The 23,396-nt window shown below is 42.7% G+C and overlaps 1 protein-coding gene and 1 non-coding gene across 2 annotated transcripts in view; both read right to left on the bottom strand.

Annotated features, from left to right (window-relative positions):
• The window catches only part of LOC126249633 (polyamine-transporting ATPase 13A3-like), a 264,428-nt gene that overhangs the window by 139,829 nt on the left and 101,203 nt on the right, over positions 1–23,396 (bottom strand). Inside the window, exon 7 of the mRNA XM_049951311.1 lies at positions 14,852–15,007. Within this exon, the coding sequence (XP_049807268.1) occupies positions 14,852–15,007 (156 nt within the window). The remainder of the gene's footprint in view (positions 1–14,851; positions 15,008–23,396) is intronic.
• LOC126250463 (U6 spliceosomal RNA) lies at positions 18,678–18,783 on the bottom strand. The gene has a single exon (XR_007545697.1). It is a non-coding gene; the product is annotated as a U6 spliceosomal RNA (small nuclear RNA).

Genomic DNA, 23,396 nt, shown 5'->3' with positions numbered 1-23,396 from the left:
ATTCAGTGCCTTCAGAGTTCTATCTTTCACATCTCTCAGGTGTGGCAACTATGACAATTTCGAGCCAAAATATGATTTAAAAAAACACCACACACACACACACACACACACACACACACACACACACACACGAGAGAGAGAGAGAGAGAAATCTGCAGAAAACTGAAAACCCGTCTCTGTGGACCACTCCTCTAATCTCTATTGCAACTGACTGTTCACTGTTGCTGCACTGGAGAAGGAACAGAAAACAGTAACATCATCCACAAAGAAGGAGCACTCTATGGGACTTCTCACCACGGATGTGATACTGTCGACTATGGCAAAGAAGGTAACACTTGAAAAGCTGCCCTGAGGGACGCCATTCTCCTGCTCAAAGAGATCTGACGGAGTCACCAACTCAGGTCCTAAATAACCACTGACACAGGAAAGGCCATATGTTGTTTTGCAAGAATACAGTGTCTCCTAGTAGTATCTTACACCTTACTGACATCAAAGAATATACCAATACAGGGATGTTTCTGTACGAAAGACTGCTGAACAGCTGCCTCTAACAGGGTCAGGTTGTCAACAGTGGACTGAAATCTCCGGAATCCACACCAAGAGGGGCTAAGGAGTTGCCTGGTCTCTAACAACCAGACCAGACAATGGCAAACCATTTGCTCCATGGTCTTTCCTGCACAGCTTGTTTAGGCAATACTCCGATAACGACTGGGACATGTACGGTCCTTTCCTGGTTTCAGGAGAGAAATAAAAAGTGCCTCTCCACAAGCTGGGGAAGTTACCTGTCTGTCATGTAAGATTAAAACATTTTTAAGAATAATTTCCTTTGACATTGCTGGCAAATGTCGAAGCATGCAGTACAGGATTTCGTCGCGACCAGGTGCAGTATCACGAGTCTCAGACAGGGCCGATTCCAGCTCCCACAGGTAGAAAAGATAGTTGTAAGTCTCAGAATTGTGGGATCTGAAGGCCGATTCTCCCCTTTGTACAGATGCATGGTAACGATGAAACGCAGGATCCTGGCTGGCATTGGCAGTGGTTTGTGCAAACTTCTCAGCCTGCGTCTGAGCTATGTCTCTGGGAGCTATTTGGAGACATCCCTATTTCAGCACTGCTGCTATTGGTAAATGACAGTGTTTACCAGAAATCCTCCTAATGTTTTCCCATACTTTCATACAAAAAGTGGAATTGTTGATGGAGTTCAGGAATGCTTGCTGTGACCTGTTCTTGCTCTCCTTAATTACACATCCAGCTTTTGTCCGCATGACTCAAAAGGCTATGAGGTTTTCTGCTGTCGGGTGACATTTTAATCGTTGAAGAGCCGCACGCCTGTCCCAGATGGCTGAATGCCACTCATGTGTCCACCAAGGTACAGGATGCCTCTTATGACGACCTGAGGACTTTGGGATGGACAAGTCAGTAGCATGATGCATCACTTGCAGGATGTGGTCCACCCACCCATGGACGCTGTTGTGGTGTCCAAACACAGCCAATTGTCTGAACAGCATTCAGTTAGTCCTGCGGATCATCCATGTTGGTGACTTAACTTCAGGTAGTGCCCCATTCAATAGATGAATGAGGAGTGGGAAATGGTCACTGGAATGAATACTGTCAATGACCTCCCTCTGAACAGAATCTACGAGGGCGAGAGAGCAGAAAAAGAGGTCGATGGCTGAGAATGACCCAGTATCAGTGCAGAAATGAGAGAGTAACTGTGTTGAGGATTCACAGCTTGTGAGACATAATGAGACTCTCCAAATCCTGACCCTGACGGCAAGTAGAGGTCGAGTCCCACAAGACAAGATGGGCACTGAAGTCTCCCAATAAGAGAAATGGTCACGGGAGTTGTTTGACAAGATCTGTGAGAGCCTCAGAGTCTATTGCATCTGGTGGACATAGATACAGTGAGCAAGCAGTGATCCTCTGATACCCATGAATTTCGACAGCAACTGCTTGCATGTCAGTAGCCAGGGGGAGGTCAGAGGAGTGATGCGCGTTGTTGACAAACACAGCAACCTGTCTCTTGGGTCTCTCCCCAGTCAGGTCATCCTTTCCGTGAAGGGCATAGCCCCATATCACAGGATTGTCAGCGGCTTTAAAATGTGTTTCTTATAAACACAGGCACATGGGGTGTTCCTGCACTAGCAGTTTCAGTTCCTCTGCATGTATCCTGAACCCATTACCACTCTACTGTAATATAAGAGCCATCTATCATGAGGGTTGCGTCTTTCTGTTGAGGAGGAGAGCCCGTAATGGGTGGGGGCTCTGTCTTGGGGCGGATAATTGCCCCCATCCAACATCAAGCTTCATTAGCTCTACCAAAGAGTCAAGAGAGATGTCAGATAGTATAGCATTGACATTGTCAGACTGTTTGCTACCCAGCTCCATCGGTGGGTGACACTTGGCCTTTGACTTTTTGCCCTGGGTAGGCTTTGGAGCCACAACAGGGGCAGCAGTAGTGGTAGCACTGGATGGCGGACCAGACTGAACCTTAGGGGAAGCAGGGAGCCCTGCAACATTAGCAACCACAGACTCGTCCGATGTTTTGAGAGGAAGTGTAGCCTGTAAAGAAACTGTAGCAGCACAATTACACTGACAAGCACAGGTACTTTGCTAACACTAGCTACCTCTGTGTAGCAACATCAGTTTTCTGTACTGGCTGTTTAACAACTGACGCAAAGCAGGTAGTGAATGTTGGGGGCGCTGCATGGCCTTATAAATTTCCTTGGCCTCACCATAGGGGATCTGTTGTGTGGTTTTTATCTCCCGTGTCTTCCGTTCTTCAAGGAAGATGCAGCAGTCCCTATTCTAGACAGGATGAGTCCCAGAGCAATACACACACTTTGGAGGAGATGAACATCTGACTACTCCATAGCCAGACTTGCCACAAGTGGCTTCTCCCTTACGTCCAAGTGCAGTGTGCCCAAATTGATGGCATTTAAAACAGCGGATGGGACTGGGGACATAGGGCCACTTGGTTATGCGAAGAAAACTTGCCTTAATATGCTTCGGGAGTTTTGTGCTATTAAAAGGGGGGTTAACAAGTTGGATTTAATCATACTGCCTTCCCATAACATTCTGCACATCTACAATGCCTTCTTGGGCCCATTCAACTTTCAGGTCTTCTTTGGGGATGCCTACCACATCTGTGCAGGTCACAACACCTTTACTGTAGTTTAATGTGGGAAGGTATATTCCCCAAGGGTTTTGGCTTCTGCAGGTTTGTTACTTGTTGGGAACTTGATGTCTGCACCAACAATGTCCCATTTCGTAACCACTTTACTGATTTTAAAGTACCTGCAGTCCCCTCTAAACTCTCTTCAAAACTCCCCTCTTTCCATTTACTCAATAAAAACATACTCTGGCCAGCAGCATGCGTTCTGTTACAAACCTACTTAAATTCTTTAATGCCCCTGTGTCTGGAGGACTGGGTACATGAGCCCTCTCATTTGATTGGGTGTTAGTACCTATGAGTGGCCCACCCATTCCGCTGGGAGGTGGAAGAGAAGACTACGAGGGATCCATCTCGGTTCCATGAGCAGCTAAGGAAATAAAAGTACACCCAGACAGAGCCCTACATGTCTAGGCAAGCCTTGTAAAACTGAGGTGCAGCAGGTTCCCCAGAGGTTGCCTGCTAACTATTCCACCTCAACAGCCAGCCATGCATCTCATCAGCACACAGCACACCTTGAGATTGAGGGATTTAACAGAGGTTACCTCCATTTTCACGATCCATGCGGTCATGCCAAGATCCCTGTTCCCTATGACATACAATGTTCCACTGCCGTGCCTTACAGTGGTCATGGAAGCATGCTCAGAGCTTATGGTGACAAGGGTCTGGTAGTGCTTACCAGTCCCCAGCTCAGGAACCCTGGGATCACTAAGCCTGTACCCAGCAAATGAATGATAAGCTCGAGGGCGACAGGGGGTGGGAGATTTATTTTTACTTCTCACTCCGTCCTCCTTTCATCTCTCAACTGAAGCACTTACTAATGTACTATTTTTGGCCTACTACTCTCTCTGACAGAATCTCCCCATCCCTTTTCTCATATTTGTCTCCCCTTGTCCTCACAAGCGTACGTCCTTCTCAACCTGAGGCATGAGTGATCTACTACTCCTTTCCAACTGTCACCAATTTCTGCCACTCTTCCCCCAACCCCCACACCCCTTTTCCTCCCTGAGGAACGCAGTAACATTCTGAAGGCTAGGTAGTTTTTTTCTTCGTGTACTTTATGAAGTCCATCACCTTCATCAGTACAATAACTGAGATGCTACAATAAAGCACAGTATGACTCAGCATAACTGGTCAGTTGGCATCAATAGGCACCTATGATGCTTGTATGACAAATTTCAGCTGTTTGACCATTTAGTATCAACAGTTTAACCATATCAAATTTACTTTCTAGAAGTCGAGGTAGACAATTTAGAATATCATAAGTAATGGAATACATACAATGAGAGAGTAGTGAAGACCATACAACGAGTTGCATGTAGTCAGTTAAAGAAATCACACAAAATTTATTCAGATTATTTCAGAAAAGTGGGGGAGGACAGATAATTTTAGTTCTAAGAGCAAGCATTGAGAAACAGATTTAAATGTGTGAAGTCACAACAATCATTTTGGACTTGAGTAACAATTAAAATAAGTCCCATGAAACCAGGCCATAATGGATGGAGTCAATATTTATCGTTATCTAGTAGTTAAAGTTATCTGCTTAAGCCATTCACACGTAAATGAAACACGGACACCTACATGGTTAACAGAAAAAATACATTGCATGACAGAAAAAGTTAAGCACCCAGATGACACAGTCAGGTGTTAATGTAACTCTCTATATTTACATACCATGGGCAGTTAGGAAATGACTTGGAGTTTCAGTTCTCTGTAACAAGTAGAACTGCAACCAGTGTACACATGTGTTATTCATGTTTGCTGTTGTTAACTGACACGGTTTTGTATATACGAGGGTCACTCCAAAAGAAATGCACTCAATTTTTTTAAAAATCCATCTTTCATTCTATATGTTTGAAAGTTTTACAGTGTGTGCATACATCCTTTAGGAACAATATTTTCATTTCTCCACATAATTTCCCTCTCTCTCAACTGCCTTACGCCATATTGGAACCAGCGTCTGTATACCCGCATGGTAAAATTCTGGACCAACCTGTTCGAGCCACTGTTTGGTAGCCTGCACAAGGGAGTCATCATCATCTTCAAACCTTGTTCCATGAAGAGAGTCTTTCAGTTTCCCAAAGAGATGATAGTCACATGGAGCCAGGTCAGGACTAAGGCGGGTGTTTCAGTGTTGTCCATCCAAGTTTTGTGATCGCTTCCATGGTTTATTGACAGACATATGGTCGTACATTGTCATGCAGCAACAAAACATCCTGCTTTTGTCAATGTGGTTGAACACGACTCAGTCGAGATTGAAGTTTCTTCAGTGTCATCACATATGCATCAGAATTTATGGTGGTTCCACTTGGAATGATGTCCACAAGCAAGAGTCCTTCGGAATCGAAAAACACCATAGCCATAACTTTTCCAGCAGAAGGTGTGGTTTTGAATCTCTCTCTTGGGTGAATTTGCATGCCACCACTCCATTGATTGCCTCTTTGCTCTAGTGAAAAATAATGGAGCCATGTTTCATCACCTGTCACGATTCTTCCAAGAAATTCATCTCCACCATTCTCGTACTGTTCCAAAAGTTCGCTACATACCATTTTCTTTGTTTCTTTGTGAGCCACTGTCAACATCCTGGGAACCCATCTGGCACAAACCTTTTTTAACGCCAACACTTTCAGTATTCTGCAAACACTTCCTTCCCCTATCCCAACATAGCATGACAATTCGTTCACTGTGATGTGATGTGTCTGTCAGCAATCACCAATTCGTTAACACTCTGCACATTGCCTGGAGTGTGTGTAGTACGAGGCCTGCTGCTGCGAGGACAATCCTCAATATTGCCGTGCCCGCTTTCATCACGTAACCTGCTTGCCCACCGACTAACTGTACTGCGATTGACAGCAGCATCTCCAAACACCTTTTTCAACCTCTTGTGGACATTTCCCACTGTCTTGTTTTCACAGCACAGGGATTCTATGGCAGCATGTTGCTTCTGACGAACGTCAAGTGTAGCAGCCATCTTGAAGACATGCTGTGACGGCGCCTCTCACGGGAACAGGTTGAACTAAGTTTGAAAACAAGTGGGAAGGACGTATCTACACACTGTAAAGCTTTCACACATGCAGAATGAAAACTGTATTTTTACAAAAATAGTGTGCATTTATTTTGGAGTGACCCTCGTATAATGGGCATGAACAGTGCCATACGAGTGATCACTGTGAAGGGCACAGAGATACCATGTATTTGGATGAGACAGCACTATCAGCACCCAACAAGGTCTGAAAAAACCCTTCTTATGTGTCTTCATTTGGGCAGCTGGTTGAATTGTGTAATATCCATATTTGTGGAGCATTCAGATGTTCCTGGCCTGATGCGGGTATGTGAGGGCAGGAATACTTTTTGGCCAATCATGTCCGATTGCCACAAGGGAGGACTGCTGTATTTTGCATCAAGCATATCATAACCCTTCACATCTGCACCTGGCATCAGAGAAGAAGTAATGGACTCCCTGGAAGCATCATCCCTCACCACTGGTTGGAGACTAGCAGCGGCTGGACTACTGAGTTACCATCCCACATATAGGTTGCCATTAGTGCAACAACACGAAAGGCTGCATCTGAAGTGGTGTTGTGACTGAAGAGCACGGACTGCTGTTGAATGGCATAAGAACGTGTTCAGTGTTGAATCACAGTTCAGCACTACCCCAGATGACCATTTGTGAGTATGGCAGCAACCTGGGGAGATGTCCCATTCTTCCAGTGTTTTGGAGAGGCATAGTGGTGTTACTGTTGGTGTCATGGTGTGAGGGGGCATTGGATGTGACTTCAAGTCATGGTTGGTTGTTACTGAAGAGCTTGATGTTACAAAAGTATGTCACAGACATCCTGCATCCTCATGTGACAGTATTGTGGAAAAAGTCTTCGATAGGACAGTGCTTGCACACACATGGCACATATCTCTGGTAACTGCATTATGTTGAAGTACTCCTGTGACCAGCAAGATTCTCAGATTTGCTCGCAATATAAAACGTGTGGGACCAGCTCAGATGTCAACTCTGTTCCTGTGCCAGTATCCACAATATCAAGAACCTGTTAGAACAGTTGTGCACCAGCTTGCCTCAGGAGAATATACACTCACTTTACGACACCCTCCCAAACCAAATCGTTGAATGCACCCAGGCCAGAGAAGGGTTCAATGTTCTGTTGATAAATGGGCTGATATTGCCAACCCCTTTGTAAATCTGACTAAAGTTTGTAATAACTGCAATAACATCAAGTACCATCTCTAGCTGTGAAGTTTCATTTCATTTTTTTCTCTCTTTCTGGGTGCTTCACTTTTTTGTCAAGCGCTGCATTACAAGCAAGTAATCTGTATGGCTCTGATGGTAGAATAGCTGGTGTTACCTTATGTGCTGTAGTAAGAAGTATATTCCACAATTACATGTTCCAACAAACAATCATTACTCATTCTCACAGATCATTTCTAGTTATACGTGACAATATGGAAGACAGAATAATGGTGTATCAGAACTGACAGAAAAAGTTCATTCCACAAATGACTTGCTTGGCTATTCAGAGACGATACCATTAATTCTACACAGTAGAAAGACAGAAAGACAAGATAATCTTCATTTGCACTAGCAATAGCAATACTGAAAGGAAATGAATTTCAGAAAGTTGTAGTACATAGCCAGGCTAGCCTACTGCAGATCTGAGATGGCACCAAAATGCCCTATTATTTAAGATAAGGGAGATGGAACATTAAGAGCTCTCTGAGAACATCAACAATACTTTTGTTTTCTTGTTCTCTCCATTTCTAACCATAATTGTATCACTAGTTCATCAGCTTTATTTTATGCAAGACATAATCAGGATTGATAAATCAGCAGAAATGATGATCAATGAATCCTATTCTATGTGGGTTAAATCTGAGATCACCAAAGCTTGTCAGCACAACCTTTTCAAGAATCACCAGGGTATCACATACATATTCATCACTTCACCGGTATTCAACATCTTGACACAACTCAGGTGACTGTTATATCACCAAGAATCAGTTTACATAGAGGCATTTGATTTACTATTGCCTAAAACAAGTTGCAGTCTGAAATTGGGATCAGTTCAGAGGAGGTGAAGATATTAATTCTTATGGCTAGAGTTACCTAGAACATCCTCTGAGAAATTAAAAATTTGGGACCAATTGCAAATACATTGATTACAGACACTTAAACCATCACATAACAATAATTAAACAGTCATAAATGTACTTCATCTTATTTCCCCTCACACAGTTCATTCTTTGAGAGAAGGTGATAGAAACTTATCCTTAACAAAGATTACATGGTGCCCAGAATATACCCTTGCGGGGACATAGATATAACAGATTATTGTTTGGTGAAGGCAGTCAGGAGAAAGAAAGTGGATTGCTGGAATTTACTTCAGAGTGACACTTAAGTGCTTTACAGAAATTTTATTTTATGATTTTACAAATGTTGAAAAAGACCATAAAAGCAGCATTTGGAGATTAATTGTGAATCTTGTTAAGATTTGCTGCTTGTGCTTGTATTCTGAGAGGTTTCCCAGTGTTCTTGCAAAAGTGAATAATGTGAACAAAAAAGTAAGACAAATCAGACAGCTGTTACAGAAAAAACACACCAAAACAAAATGACTTTAAAGAATTGGTATAAAAAATTTGAAAGGAATCTCAGAATGGTAACTATTTAGCTTTTGGTTGGTTGTTGTGGACAATTACCCACTCCATCAAATGGATCGAGTTCAAAGTCCAGGAAAAAAATTATAAGGTGATTGGTGACACGAGTCATTATGAAAAGAGGGGCAAGTTCTCGGCCAGCACATGGGCTGTCTGTTCTTTAGTAAAGAGGACTCACTCATGCAAAATGTGTCTTAGTGATGTTCTTCAATCACTTGCATTTTTGCACTTTATGTATGATATTTGTACATAATAGGCATCAAAGTACTTGTTAGAGACTTGTTTGTATCTAACGATAGTTTATTAGCGAATAAAAACTACCAATGTAACTGGAAATGGTAACAGTCAGGGAAGTAGAAATGTTTGACTTAATTTAATTCCCCTCAATCTGTGTTTGGAAAGTCTGCAAATGTCATTCATTACATAAATAATGAAATACGGCATCAGTTACTTATTTTTTCCATGCTTAGCATGACATGGTTCGAGAATTTGTTCTTGTTGCGAAGTGCAAATATTTACATCTATATCTTTTGTGGTGTTTGCATATGTATTGTTCTGCGTGTCTTGCACTATAATCATCTTTTCGAGGTTATCATGTATTGTGCCTCCTTAACTGTGTAGAAAACCCCACACATGCAAACTATCACTCATATTATCTGTTTGTGAAACATCACAAAAAATACTTACATAAATATGTGCACTTGACAACGAGAATAAATATTTGGAACATGTGCTGGTAAGCATGAAAAAATATGTAATATATGCACAAACAATGTTGACACTCGGCGGGGTGTCTGATGGGAGTGATTGTATATGGAAAATGCCTTTGTGGTTGCCCCCAGAAGCCACTGCACCGAGTGTCAACTTAGTTTGTGGATAAAGTAACTGGTGCTGTGTTTAAACCATAAACATTTGCCACAAAGTGAGCAACTGTGTCAACTAGCACTAAAAGTGGCCAACAATGAAACACATTGAATATGGTTCGAATAATGCAAATTACGACAATCACAACAATCCCAAAGATGGACATGTGCAGTAGAGACAGTTTGGAAATGGTAGTGATTGGTCACGATACCTTTATTCGAATGAACTTAGTTACTCTCATCAGCCACCACGTCTAACATCGCTTGGCAGAGGCAGGAGACAAAGATGAAATGTTCATACGTTTCCCAGTTTACCAATTCAGACTTGCTGAGTAGGTGCCCTGGTGCCAAGAAACTTAACCATATAACATTTGTAAACACTACCTGATGCCCAGCGCCAAGACATTGTAATGTAACGTCTGTCACACCAATTCTTTCCATGCGCCATTGGCAAATGGGGAAGGGAAGGGGGGCTCAGTGGTACCAGAAGTACCCTCTGCCACACACACCTCCAGGTGGCTTGGAGGGGGGGGGGGCGTACTAATGTAGATGTAGCTGTAGATGTTCTCTCAAGAGTTTAAACGATAACACAGACACCAAAATACTTATAATGAAGATACAACACAAACTCTTGTACTCTGCACATCCAGCATTACCATCAGTTCCAAGACACAACCGCCATGTTTGTCAAGTTCCTTGAGCGAGTGGATAGATTATTAGCTAGCCATCATCTGAACAAGCCAATGTGGAGAGAGAAATTTTCAAATTTGAGCACAGCATGGTCGGCAGTCATGAGGTGGCCTCGATACACAATTGGGCATGCATCAAGATCAGACTGTTACAAGATGAAGTGAAGGAGGCAATGACTTCAAAAACAGGAATCGACATCAAGATTATACAGCTTTAAAATAAATCTTGTCTCAGTTGTATGTTAACAGTCCCACAGTTAACTCCTTTAGTAATGTTACATCTAACACATCAGAGGTAGGAGACAATACTGTTAGCAACACCACAGTGCACAGGGATAATGTAATAGGACAGCACTGCATGGCAAGGGCTGCACCAAGTGCAAGCCTGACAAACTTCAAAGTTTTGAATAGTGAGCAGAGCAAGCAGAAAAGCCAAATGGATCTGGTAGACAACAAAACAAACATGGAAAGCTGCAACAGCAACAACAACAACAACAACAATAACTTTAAGTGTGTAATACCATAGAGACCTGGAGATGACAAAGAGCATTCAGCAGTAATTAAGAACATTGAATGCGGCCCGATGATTAAGTATTACTAAAAATTCTTTGTTAAGTCATACTACATCCCTTTCTTGAGGAAAGGTTCCACAAAAAACGGAATAAAGCATCTGTTAGATTGGGGCATCATTGAAAAGGTAACCACTGACTACCTTCTTCAGAAACATAGCAGAATCACTAAAAACGTTTGATCGGGGCAGGTTCCTGACTCCAGGAAACTAATGAGCAACAATATTTACACTGACAAACATAAAACATAGCTGAGAAAATGAATGGAGCCACTAATAGTAGCCACTGTAAGTAAAGTGCAAATGATTGTATTTAATTAAAGATTCAGTCAGTTTTAGGCAAGAGATGCGTATAAGAACTCGGCTACTATGAGCACCAGTGATAAGTAATGCACTGTGCATTTACAGCCTGTGGTAGATGAAGTATAAAAAGTAATAACCTAGATTGCTCCATAACTGCTTGGCCAAGTTCAAGAAAATTTTAAGGCTTCATATATGATGTAAATACCAGAGAAACAACAAATAATTATGTCATACTGTAAGGCTTCTTGTGACAAAATATAATTAATTTTATAGCTGTATAAGAGGATCAATTTTATTTTGTACATTTGTATATAAAAGCAGTAAAAAAAGGAAGTGCTAAGCATGTGTAGTGTGGTAGTATTTAAATACAGATGAAAAAAAATATTATTATGATTATGTTAATCTGCATTCAATGGAACTGAACCAAAAACAGATGAAAATAACTCCTGCATTATTAAGGTAAGAAATCAAAAAGTCTTCAGAGCTTTTGTGGACAGATTCTACTAATTTATGTTAAATGAGAATTATGAAGTACATATGTCAATCCCAGAAATTTTAAGAGGAACAAGTTCTTGTCAATTATACCAGGAGAAAATGTTTTAAGAGTAAAGGAGGCCACTCACTGAAAAACACTCACACATGTGCTTGCCCTCACACACCCATTTTGAGAAACGATTTACTCTGTAAGCTAGTAAGTTTTCTGCCTTTTTTGTGTGTGCCTGTTGGTGACTCATGCTTCCACTTTTTGGTAAGTGGTCTCACTTGCTTCTAAAGTATTTACATTCAACCAAAACTTTCCCCACTATACAACAACAGGTGAAAAAGTTGTTAGTCTATTCCCTGTACTTCCTGCCAGCAGCTTGGAGAGAAAACATGAGCAATGTGAAGCTTAGGCTAGTCTCAACCCTACTCTTATCAACAGTGGTGCCACTTGCTGTCTAGGTCACTGCCATCACAAACACCTGCAACTAACCCACAACTGAAACCACTTTCGCTGTCCCTGGAGAGCTATCATCATTTGTGAAAAATCCTGCAGACTTCTCACAATTTTCAATGTATGTTTCAGAAGAATATTAAGTATTCTTTATTCCACACTACAGAAAATAATTTAACTTTAAATTGTGTAATATAAGACAAAATTATTAAGAATTAATATAAGTTGTTGTTACATTTCAGATTCTGATAGTCTTGTGTAAAATGTTGTTTATTTTAAAAATATTATGGCTTCTTTAATATGTTTCACGGAAAGGGGTTTCAAAGTGGCTGTGTGAGGAGTACCAGTGTTCTCAAAGTGCTCTTCTGTAAACAATGATCTGTTTAATCTATAATCTCATAACATTTGTTTAATACTGTGTACTGAGTGATAATACATACTGAGATGTCAAAAGTCATGGGATATCTCCTAATATGTTGAACCACCACCTGCCTGGAATAGTGCAGCAACTTGCCATGGCATGGCCTCAACAAGTTGTTGGAAGTCCCCTGCAGAAGTAATGAGCCATGCTGCCTCTACAGCCATCCATAATTGCGAAAGTGTTGCTGGTGCAGGATTTTGTGCACGAACTGACCTCTTCATTATGTACCATAAATGTTCGATGGGACATATGTCAGGTGATCTGGGTGGCCAAATCATTTGTTCAAACTGTCCAGAATGTTCTTCAAACCAATTGCAAACAGTTGTGGCCCAATGACATGGTGTACTGTCACCCATAAGAATTCAACATTGTTTGGGAACATAAAGTACATGAATGGGTGCAAATAGTCTGCAAGTAGCCAAACATAACCATCTCCAGTCAATGATCAGTTCACTTGGAACAGAGGATGCAGTCCATTGCATGTAAACACAGCCCACACCATTATGGTGCCACCAGCAATTTGCACAGTGCCTCGTTGATAACTTTGGTCCATGGCTTCGTGGGGTCTGCGCCACACTTTAACACTACCATCAGCTGTTACCAACTGAAATCAGGAATCATCATCAGACCAGGCCACTGTTTTCCAGTCTTCTTCCATCCAACCGATATGGTAATGAGCCCAGGAGAGGCGCGGTAGACAATGTTGTGCTGTTAGCAACATCACTCGCATCAGTCGTCTGATGGCACAGCTCATTAATGCCACATTTTGTCACACTGTTCTAATGGATATGTTCATTGTATGTCCCACATTTATTTCCATGGTTATTTCATACAGTGCTGCTTGTCTATTAGCACTGACAACCCTCTGCAAATGCCGCTGCTCTCAGTCGTTAAGTGAAGGCTGTTGGCCACTGCGTTGTCCATGATGAGAAGTAATGTCTGAAGTTTGGTATTCTCAGCACACTCTTGACACTGTGGATCTCGGAATATTGACTTCCCTTATTTTCTGAAATTGATTGTCCCATGTGTCTAGCTCCAACTACCATTCTGCATTCAAAGTCTGTGAATACCCATCACGCAGCCATAATCATAATCATGTTGAAAACCTTTTTACATCAATCAGCTAAGATAAATGACAGCTCTGCCAATGCACTGCCTTTTTATACCTCATGTATGCGATACTACTGCCATCTGCATTTGCGTATATTGCTTTCCCATTACTTTTGTCACCTCAGTGTAAGTTCAGTTCATGTTCATAAACTTAACTGCAGTGAAATTCAGTTATTGTGCCAGAGAAAGGAGTGTGGAAGTTTTATGGTTTGGTTATTCATTTAAATGTTGCAAGTACTGTAGAAATGTGAGGCAACATTTCTTGCCATTTGGCACAATTCAGGGCAGTTTGGGGGGAGACAGAAATATGATACAGCATCATACAGAACAGCCTTGCAGAGGAATACAAGGGATGTTTGAAAAGTCCGTGCAAAAATAAAAACTACTTACGTGTTTGGGGTGAACCTTTTGTATTTTTCGACATTGTCTCCTTTTAGACTTATACACTTTGTCCAATGCTGTTCTAATTTGTTGATCCCTTCTGAGTAACAGCAACTGTCCAAGTCGGCAAAATAGCTGTTAGTTGCTGCAATCACCTCCTCATTTGAATAAAATCTTTGTCCCACCAGCCATTTCTTCAAATTGGGTAACAAATAGTAGTCCAAGGGAGGGAAGTCTGGAGATATGGGGAAGTGAAACTAGTTGGAATCCTATTTCCAATAATTTTGCGACTACAACTGCTGAGGTGTGTGCTGGTGCATTGTCGTGATGGAAAAGGGACTTTTTTGCGGTCCAATCTCCGGCGTTTTTCTTGCAGCTCTGTTTTCAAAAAGTCCAATAACCATGAATAATATGCACCTGTAATAGTTTTACCCTTTTCCAGATAGTCGATGAGGATTATCCCTTGCAAATCCCAAAAGACGTCGCCATAACCTTTCCGGCCAAAGGCAGATTCTCCCTTGGTAACCCATTGTTTAGATTGTTGTTTGGTCTCAGGAGTATAGTAATGTATCCATGTTTCATCCACAGTGACGAAATGACACTTAAAGTCCTGCAGATTCTTCCTGAACAGCTGCAAACAATCCTTGCAACGCTGCACGATTCCTTTTTTGGTCAAGCGTGAGCAATCGCGGAACCCATCTTGCGGATAGCTTTCTCATGTCCAAATGTTTATGGAAAATATTATGTACCTGTTCATTCGAGATGCCCACAGCACAAGCAATCTCATGCACCTTAACTCTTCTGTCATCCATCACCATATCATGGATTTTATCAATGATTTCTGGAGTCGTAACCTCCACAGGGCGTCCAGAACGTTCAGCATCACTTGTGCCCATATGGCCAGTCTGAAAATTTTGAAACCACTTATAAACTGTTCTAATCAAAGGTGCAGAGTCACTGTAATGTTTAACAAGCTTCTCTATAGTCTCCTGAGGCATTTTGCCTTTCATAAAGTAATGTTTAGTCACCACACGAAATTTTTTTTGTCCAGTTTTTGACAATCACTCGACTTCTTTGATTCACACGAATGCCAAACACAAAAAAATACACCAATATGGCTGAAACTTGGTGTGCATTCTTTCCAAAGATGCTACTAACTAAACATGACCTCAATACGCGCTGGTGATGCCATCTCTCGGACTTTGCATGGGCTTTTCAAACGCCCCTCGTATTTTCGCTGATGTGAAGGCTGTGCATAGAAAATGCAAGGCAACACCTACCTTGGAAGGATGAACTCTATCAGGCCCTCAGCTGTCATCTGTTCACATCTCTGGAGTGGTAAATTATATATTTAGCTTTTCCTTGTTTCCCTAGTAGTATATTTCTTAAATTTCATGTGTTTTTCTATTTAAGAGGTTTGATCTTGCCTTTTCAACTATAAGTTTAATTTCAGGCAGTCTGTAGCACAATTTTCAATTCTCCTGAACAGCCAGCTACACAGCTCAGTAAGGAATCAGCATCCACTGGTAACATGTTAGGAGGATGGGAAGTTGCACATCTAGGTTTGTGTCTGCTTTGAGTTTACTTCTTCAGTTAGTCTTGCTAGGATGGGTAGGATGTGTTTACAGTGTGTGCGGATGCAGGAGGAGCTGGCTGGAGTTTCCGAACAGCTGAATGCACATTTGGCTATGGTCAGGTGCCTTCAGACTGCTGACTTTGCATGTAGCAGTGGCAGAGAATCTGGCATGTTACATGGGACATGCCAAGTGTCACTTGGTTTGTCCATGGGTTACATTGCCAAGAAGCCTCCTAACATACCCGATGTGGTGAATCCACCCTCACAGCAGGATGGGTGGTGGGTGATAATGCTTTCATGTCACCCAAGGTGGAGGCAGCTGTCCGTCTGACTTTACCAGTTCACCTTGTTAGTGAACAGGTGGCTGTTCCTTCAGCAGGGTCCAAGCAAGCACATGTCAGCATGGGTTTGCTAGTTATCGGGAGATCCACTGATAGGCACATCATGGAGCCCATGAGGAAGATAGCATTCAGGGCTGGAAAGGAAGCCAGTATACACTCTGTAGGTCTGCTGAGGGGACCACATCTGAGATGTGGAGGCAGCCTTACCTGTAGCTATACAAGTGTGCTGGGTGCAGTCATCTGCAAGTTATGGCTCACATTGGCAAAATAATGTCTGTTTCATGGGTTCTGAGGCCATCCTCAGTTCATACAGGCAGCTAGCAGAGGTGATGGTGAAGGCTGCTGGCCTTGCACACATGGTGCAGGCACAGCTCGCAATTTGCTGCATTGCTCCCAGAGGCGATAGGGGTACCAAAGGCTTCATCGACTGTCGTGGTCTTGGTTGCAGAGGTGTTACCAGGTGAAAAATTGTAGGAATCCCCTTGACAGATTTTTTGGTTTGGTTTGGAGATTAAAGGGGCTAAACTGCGTGGTTATCAATCTCTTTTTTTCTTAGGTACACAGGTCTCAGATTAAGACCATACCCCAAAGGAATCCTATCGCTTTAAGTCTGGTGAAGGAACAAACTGAGTAAAACTGTATGTGTAACCACACTGAAGTAGAAAACTAAAGTATCAAGCCAAAGATTGAAATCATTAATGAGAAGGAAAATGGCGTTAAAAGCAATACAGCACATGGCCTTGGCTCGCTTGATCACAAGAATAAAAAATGATGAACCAGTCACTCAGCAGCACCATAAGATTCCCAGCCTAAAAACCCAAGATAAGAGAAACACAGATGGTGAAAAGACTAAAACCAACTCAAAAAGACAGTACCAGAGGGGGCGAGGAAGAGTTATAATGCAGGTAGGGTGAAGGCCTGGGAGAGAAGGCCACTTGCCCACCCTTAGATTGAGTGATAAAAACACCCCTCTCAAAATGGTTCAAATGGCTCTGAGCACTATGGGACTCAACGTATGAGGTCATCAGTCCCCTAGAAATTAGAACTACTTAAACCTAACTAACCTAAGGACATCACACACACATCCATGCCCAAGGCAGGATTCGAACCTGCGACCGTAGTGGTCGCGCGGTTCCAGACAGAAGCACCTAGAGCCGCTCGGCCACACCGGCCGGCTCACCCCTCTCAAACAAAACTTAAAACTAGACAAGCCATTGAGGCATTGTCACCTAAAACCGTAGGTAGTGCATCAGGAAGGTTAATAGTCCATCTCAGGGTGGCTAAATTTGGACGTCCAACAAAATGTGGACCACCACACATTCATCGCCTCCTTTACCATATGTAACTTGTTTGGCAAAGTCAGAGAGTGCCATTCCATATTCCAGAGCCCAAAACTTTTCAGCGTAATACCAATCTAAGATCGTGTTCCAGTATGCCAACCTCCAGACACTGTTTATGAGTAGCCTCTTCAGCTAGCCTGTTGGCAAGTCCTATTTCCCGGGATTCCTACATGTCCCAGGGTCCACATGAAGACCACTGACTGTACCCATTGTTCAACGATGTAAACAGACTCTTGGATGGCCATTACCAATGGATGGTGAGGCTACCACTGGTCAAGAGCTTGTGAGGCACTCAAAGAGTCGCTACAAAAGAGGAAGGACTCTCCAGCACAGAAGAGGATATGCTCAAGAGTGCAAGAGATGACTACCAGCTCTGCAGTGGAAACACTGTAGCCATCTGGCAAGGAGAGTTGTGCGGCATGTCCTGCATGAGCATGAGAAAACTGAACATGATCATCATCCAATGAGCCATTAGCGTAAACTACCTCTGAATCCTGGGACGTGTCAAGAAGAGAGAGAAACAGACGGCAGAGGGCTGCAAGGTGAACTGAGTCTTTTGGGACCTGTGAGAGGTCTAGACAAAGCTGTGCTCAAGGTATACACCATGGAAGTGTACATGAGTGGACCTGGAGGAGATGTGGTAGAGGGAAAGTCTTGAGTTCAGTGAGAAGGGAACGGACACAGACGGCAATTGTAATCCTCGACCTGGGCCACTGCTGCAGGAGATGGATCGCTGTGTCGGGGAAAAGGAGATGGCAGTTTGGATGTTTAGATGAGCTACAAATATGTGCAGCCTAACAGGTGAGCAGTTGTTGTCACCTGATCCGCAATGGAGGAACCCACGAGTAGGCTGTTTACTGGGCTCATACAGAAAGCTCCCATTACAAGTCAAACTCCACAGTGGTGAATAGGTCCAGCATACCCAATGCTGAGGGCAATGCAGAACCATATGCCAGGCTCCCATACTCGTGACAGGATTGTACAAGGGCCTTTTACACCTGCAACAGTGTAGGGTGACCTGCACCCCAGTTGGTATGACTCAGGCATCTAAGAATGTTAGGTGCTGCCAGCAGTTTTGCTTAAGCAGACAAATATGGGGAAGCCAATTTAAGCAGACATCAAAAACCTGTCCTAAAAAGTGATAAGAGAATACTTCATTAAGCAGATGGCCATCATGATGAAGTTGTGGTTGTAAGTGAACTGTAAGACGGTGACAGTTGGTGGTTGAAAACTGAAAGCCGTGGGTGAGGGGCCACGACTGCACCTTTTGGATGGCTCCCTGCAGTCAATATTCAGCCACATCAATAGCAGATGAGCAAAAACTGTGGAATGCTTCATGATTGTGTGTGTCATCCCTGCGCAGGGCCATGCTAATCTTTTCTGTGTCGTTCCTGTTGTAGTATATGTACCACCGAAGCGAGTACCCTTGATAGGTCAGGGGTGTACTACAGAAAGGAATCAGCTACTCGGGCAGCGGACTACTTGTGGCCTGCACATTGGGTTTCCTTAGGCTAGGTGGTAATTTGAGGTACTCTGATGAACACTCACCAGTCGATATGCAGATAGTGAAATCAGACTGTATTCACAATGAATGCACTTCAACTGTCAAAATTTTATAAGTAAACTGTTGAAGTATTCATTACAAAGTTCCCAAATTTACTGCTCTCCAGGAAAGTTCTCGCAGTCAAATTATTCTTGTGACAGAGAGCCGGCTGAAACCTGAAATAGAAAGTTCTGAGATATTTTGAGAGTCATGGAACATATATCGGAAAGGCAGATTATATGCCACAGGAGGCAGAGTGTTCATTGCAGATGACAAAAGTATTTTCACTATTGAGGACAATGTTAAGTGTCACAGTGAAGTTACCCGCCATGTGATTCTGCTGTGACAGTTCTAGTGTCATTTAAAGCAAGTTTACAGTCGGTAGTGCACAAATCACCAGATCATGCAATACTAGTTGGAGGCAACTTTAACCTACCAAGTATAGACTGGGATACCTAAGGATTCATTACAGGGGGTGCAAATAGACAATCTTTCAAAGCACTTTTGAACACATTCTCCAAAAACTGTCTTGAGCAGCTAGTTCGGCAGTCCACACACAATGGAAATACACTACTGGGTATTAAAATTACTACACCAAGAAGAAATGCAGATGATAAACGGGTATTCATTGGACAAATATATTATACTAGAACTGACACGTGATTACACTTCCATGCAATTTGGGTGCATAGACCCTGAGAAATCAGTACCCAGAACAACCACCTCTGGCCGTAATAATGGCCTTGATACTCCTGGGCATTGAGTCAAACAGAGCTTGGATGGCGTATACAGGTACGGCTGCCCATGCAGCTTCAACACGATACCACAGTTCATCAAGAGTAGTGACTGGCGTTTTGTGATGAGCCAGTTGCTCGGCCACCATTGACCAGACGTTTTCAATTAGTGAGAGATCTGGAGAATGTGCTGGCCAGGGCAGCAGTCGAACATTTTCTGTATCCAGAAAGGCCTGTACAGGACCTGCAACATGCGGTCGTGCATTATCCTGCTGAAATGTAGGGTTTTCCAGGGATCGAATGCAGGGTAGAGCCACGGGTTGTAACACATCTGAAATGTAACGTCCACTGTTGAAAGTGCCATCAATGCGAACAAGAGGTGACCGAGACGTGTAACCATACCATCATGCCGGGTGATGACGAATACATGCTTCCAATGTGCGTTCACTGTGATGTCGCCAAACACAGATGTGACCATCATGATGCTGTAAACAGAACCTAGATTCATCCGAACAAATGACGTTTTGCCATTCGTGCACCCAGGTTTGTCGTTGAGTACACCATCACAGGTGCTCCTGTCTGTGATGCAGCGTCAAGGGTAACTGCAGCCATGGTCTCCAAGCTGATAGTCCATGCTGCTGCAAATGTCATTGAACTGTTCATGCAGATGGTTGTTGTCTTGCAAACGTCTCCATCTGTTGACTCAGGGATCGAGACATGTCTGCACGATCCATTACAGCCATGCGGATAAGATGCCTGTCATCTCAACTTCTCCTCCTTACACGAGGCATCCCAACAACATTTCACCAGGCAACGCCGGTCAACTGCTGTTTGTGTATGAGAAATCGGTTGGAAACTTTCCTCATGTCAGCACGTTGTAGGTGTCACCACCGGCGCCAACCTTGTGTGAATGCTCTGAAAAGCTAATCATTTGCATATCACAGCATCTTCTTCCTGTCAGTTAAATTTCGTGTCTGTAGCACGTCGTCTTCGTGGTGTAGCAATTTTAATGGCCAGTAGTGTATCTTACACCTTGTAGCTACAAACAGGCTGGACCTTACTGATGGCATCAGCATAAAGAGGGGGATTAATTACAATGGTATCATAGCAACTAAGGTTACGAAAGTTAATAAAACAGTCAAGAAGGCTAGAAGAATCGTTCTGTTAGAAGAGTAGATATGCAGTTGTTAGACAATGAACTGAAATCATTTAGTTCCAATATGACAGACAGAGGAATTATGGGCAAATTTTAAACAGATTGTACATCGTGTTCTGGAGAAATATGTGCAATTAAGGATAGAAAATGTGGTGTCACCGCTAGACACCACACTTGCTAGGTGGTAACTTAAATCGGCCGCGGTCCTGTAGTACATGTCGGACCCGCGTGTCGCCACTGTGGGATCGCAAACCTAGCGCCACCACAAGGCAGGTCTCGAGAGACTGAGGAGACCTCGCCCCAGTTGTACGGACAACATAGCTAGCGATTGGACGTGCTAAGCCTTGCTCTCATTTGCCGAGAGATAGACAGTAGAATAGCCCTCTGCTAAGTTAAATGGCGACCACCTAGCAAGGCGCCATTTGTATCAGTGCCAATAGCTTACGAGTATGCAGGAGAGATGTATTCCAACAAGAGAATAAAGTTAAGTATTAAAAAAGCTACGTATTTTTCTTTAGTGCATTTATAAGTCTCATGTTCCAGACTTCACGCCCGTCTGCGTTAGCCTTGCGTGCCCTATCGGCTACAGCATTGTGTCTGGGCTGTATGGTCTAGACACAACAGAAAAGACCTATCTATGTTTAACTATGAAATTCAGAAAATGTTGAGGAAGCAAAGGCTGTTGTGCTCTCGGTTCAAAAGAGAATGCACAAATGATGACAGGCAAAGGTCACTGGAGATTTCTGCATTGATGGAAAGATCTATGCATAAAACCACCACCACCACCACCAACAACAACAACCACCACCATAACTTAGCAAAAGATATGGCCGAGAAACTGAGAAAATTCTGGTTCTATGTACAGTTGATAAGTGGATCTAAGACTTACATCTAGTCACTTATTGACCTGTCTAGTGTTGCACTACAAGATAGCAAAACAAAAGCCTAAGTTTTAAATTTCATCTTTAAGAAACTATTAATGCAGGAGAACTCGGCATGGCCTTTTCTCACAAGACATAATGTGAACTATTGATGAATGGTGTAGATGAAAGGCAAAAGGCAGATCCCATATTTCTAGATTTCCAAAATTCAGTTGACACAGTGCCCCTCTGCTGACCATTAACAAAGGTACAAGCATAAGGAATAAGTTCCTGATATGTGAGTGGCTCCAAGACTTCTTAAGTAATAGAACCCAGTACATTGTCCTCGATGATTAGTGTTTAGACTCGAGGGCATCATCAGGAGTGTCCCAGGGTAGTGAGATAGGACTGCTGTTATTTTCTATATACGTAAATGATCTGGTGGACAGGCCGGGCAGCAGTCTGTGGTTATTTTATCCAGATGCAATGGTGTATGGGAAGGTGTCCAAGTTGAGTGACTGTAGGATGATACAAGATAACTTGGACAAAATTTTTAGTAGGTGTGATGAATGGCATATAGCTCTAAATTTAGAAAAATGCATGTTAATGCAGATGAGTAGGACAAACAAACCAATAATGCTTGGATACAGCATTAGAGTGTCCTGCTTGACACAGTCATATCATTTTAATATCACGGCGTAATTTTGCAAACTGATATGAACTTGAATGAGTGTGTGGGGACTGAGGTAGTGAAGGTGAATGGTCAACTTCAGTTAATTGGGACAATTTTAGGAAAGTGTCGTTCATCTGTGAAGGAGACCACATATATAGGACACTAGTGCAACTCATTGTTGGGTACTGTTTGAGTGTTTGGGAACTGCATCAGATCAGATTAAAGGAAGACACTGAAGCAATTCAGAGTTGGGCTGCTAAATTTGTTACTGGCAGGTTCAAACAACACACAAGTATTATGGGAATGTTTTGGAAACTCTAACAGAAATCCCTTGGTTCAACGTGACATACTTTTTGAGCGACATTACAGGGAAAATTTAGAGAACTGGCATTTGAATCTGACTGCAGAATGATTCTGCTGCCACCAACGTACATTTCACTTAAGGAGCACAAATATAGGATGAGAGAAACCAACACTTATAAAAAGGCATATAGAAAGTTGTGTTTCCCTTGGTCTACTTGTGAGCACAACAAGAAAGGAAATGACTAGTAGTGGTACTCCCCCACAGTATAAGATATGTAGTAGATGTAGATCAAAAGCAGCAGTCCAGGAGTAGGCAGAAAATAGTGCACACATTTAAAATTTAATTGCATCACTAAAGAAAGGACATGGTTAGCCTACAAATATGGACATGGTTAGCTTACAAACAGGCATGCTACCTCGGCCTCCAGATTCTTTGCAGGGCACTGCATATATAGTGAACCTTGCCAACAGCTTGCCGTCCACCTTTACTGTGCAGCAGTACTACACCACCATTCTAAGTGCAGTATGTGTGTCTGATTCATTGGGCAGGTGTTATCGGTTTCCACACCACTTCTGTAATGCATTTACGTGAGCCACAGCTACTATTTATTCACATTTTGAAACTCAAGTCAACTGAAAATGATCATGAGAGCCAATTAACTATGATCAGTGAACCCAGTGATTGCAATTTGTAACTGAGTAAGTGCTCAAATAATGCAGCAGTTTGGCACAGTATAAAAGTCTCAAGTGGCAGTAACAACAGCACAA

The sequence above is a fragment of the Schistocerca nitens genome, chromosome 3 (assembly GCF_023898315.1).
Source record: "Schistocerca nitens isolate TAMUIC-IGC-003100 chromosome 3, iqSchNite1.1, whole genome shotgun sequence".
NCBI classification, from domain to species: Eukaryota; Metazoa; Arthropoda; class Insecta; order Orthoptera; family Acrididae; genus Schistocerca; species Schistocerca nitens.
The sequence above is the reverse complement of the archived record's forward strand: the minus strand, read 5'-3'. Positions and strand labels throughout refer to the sequence as shown.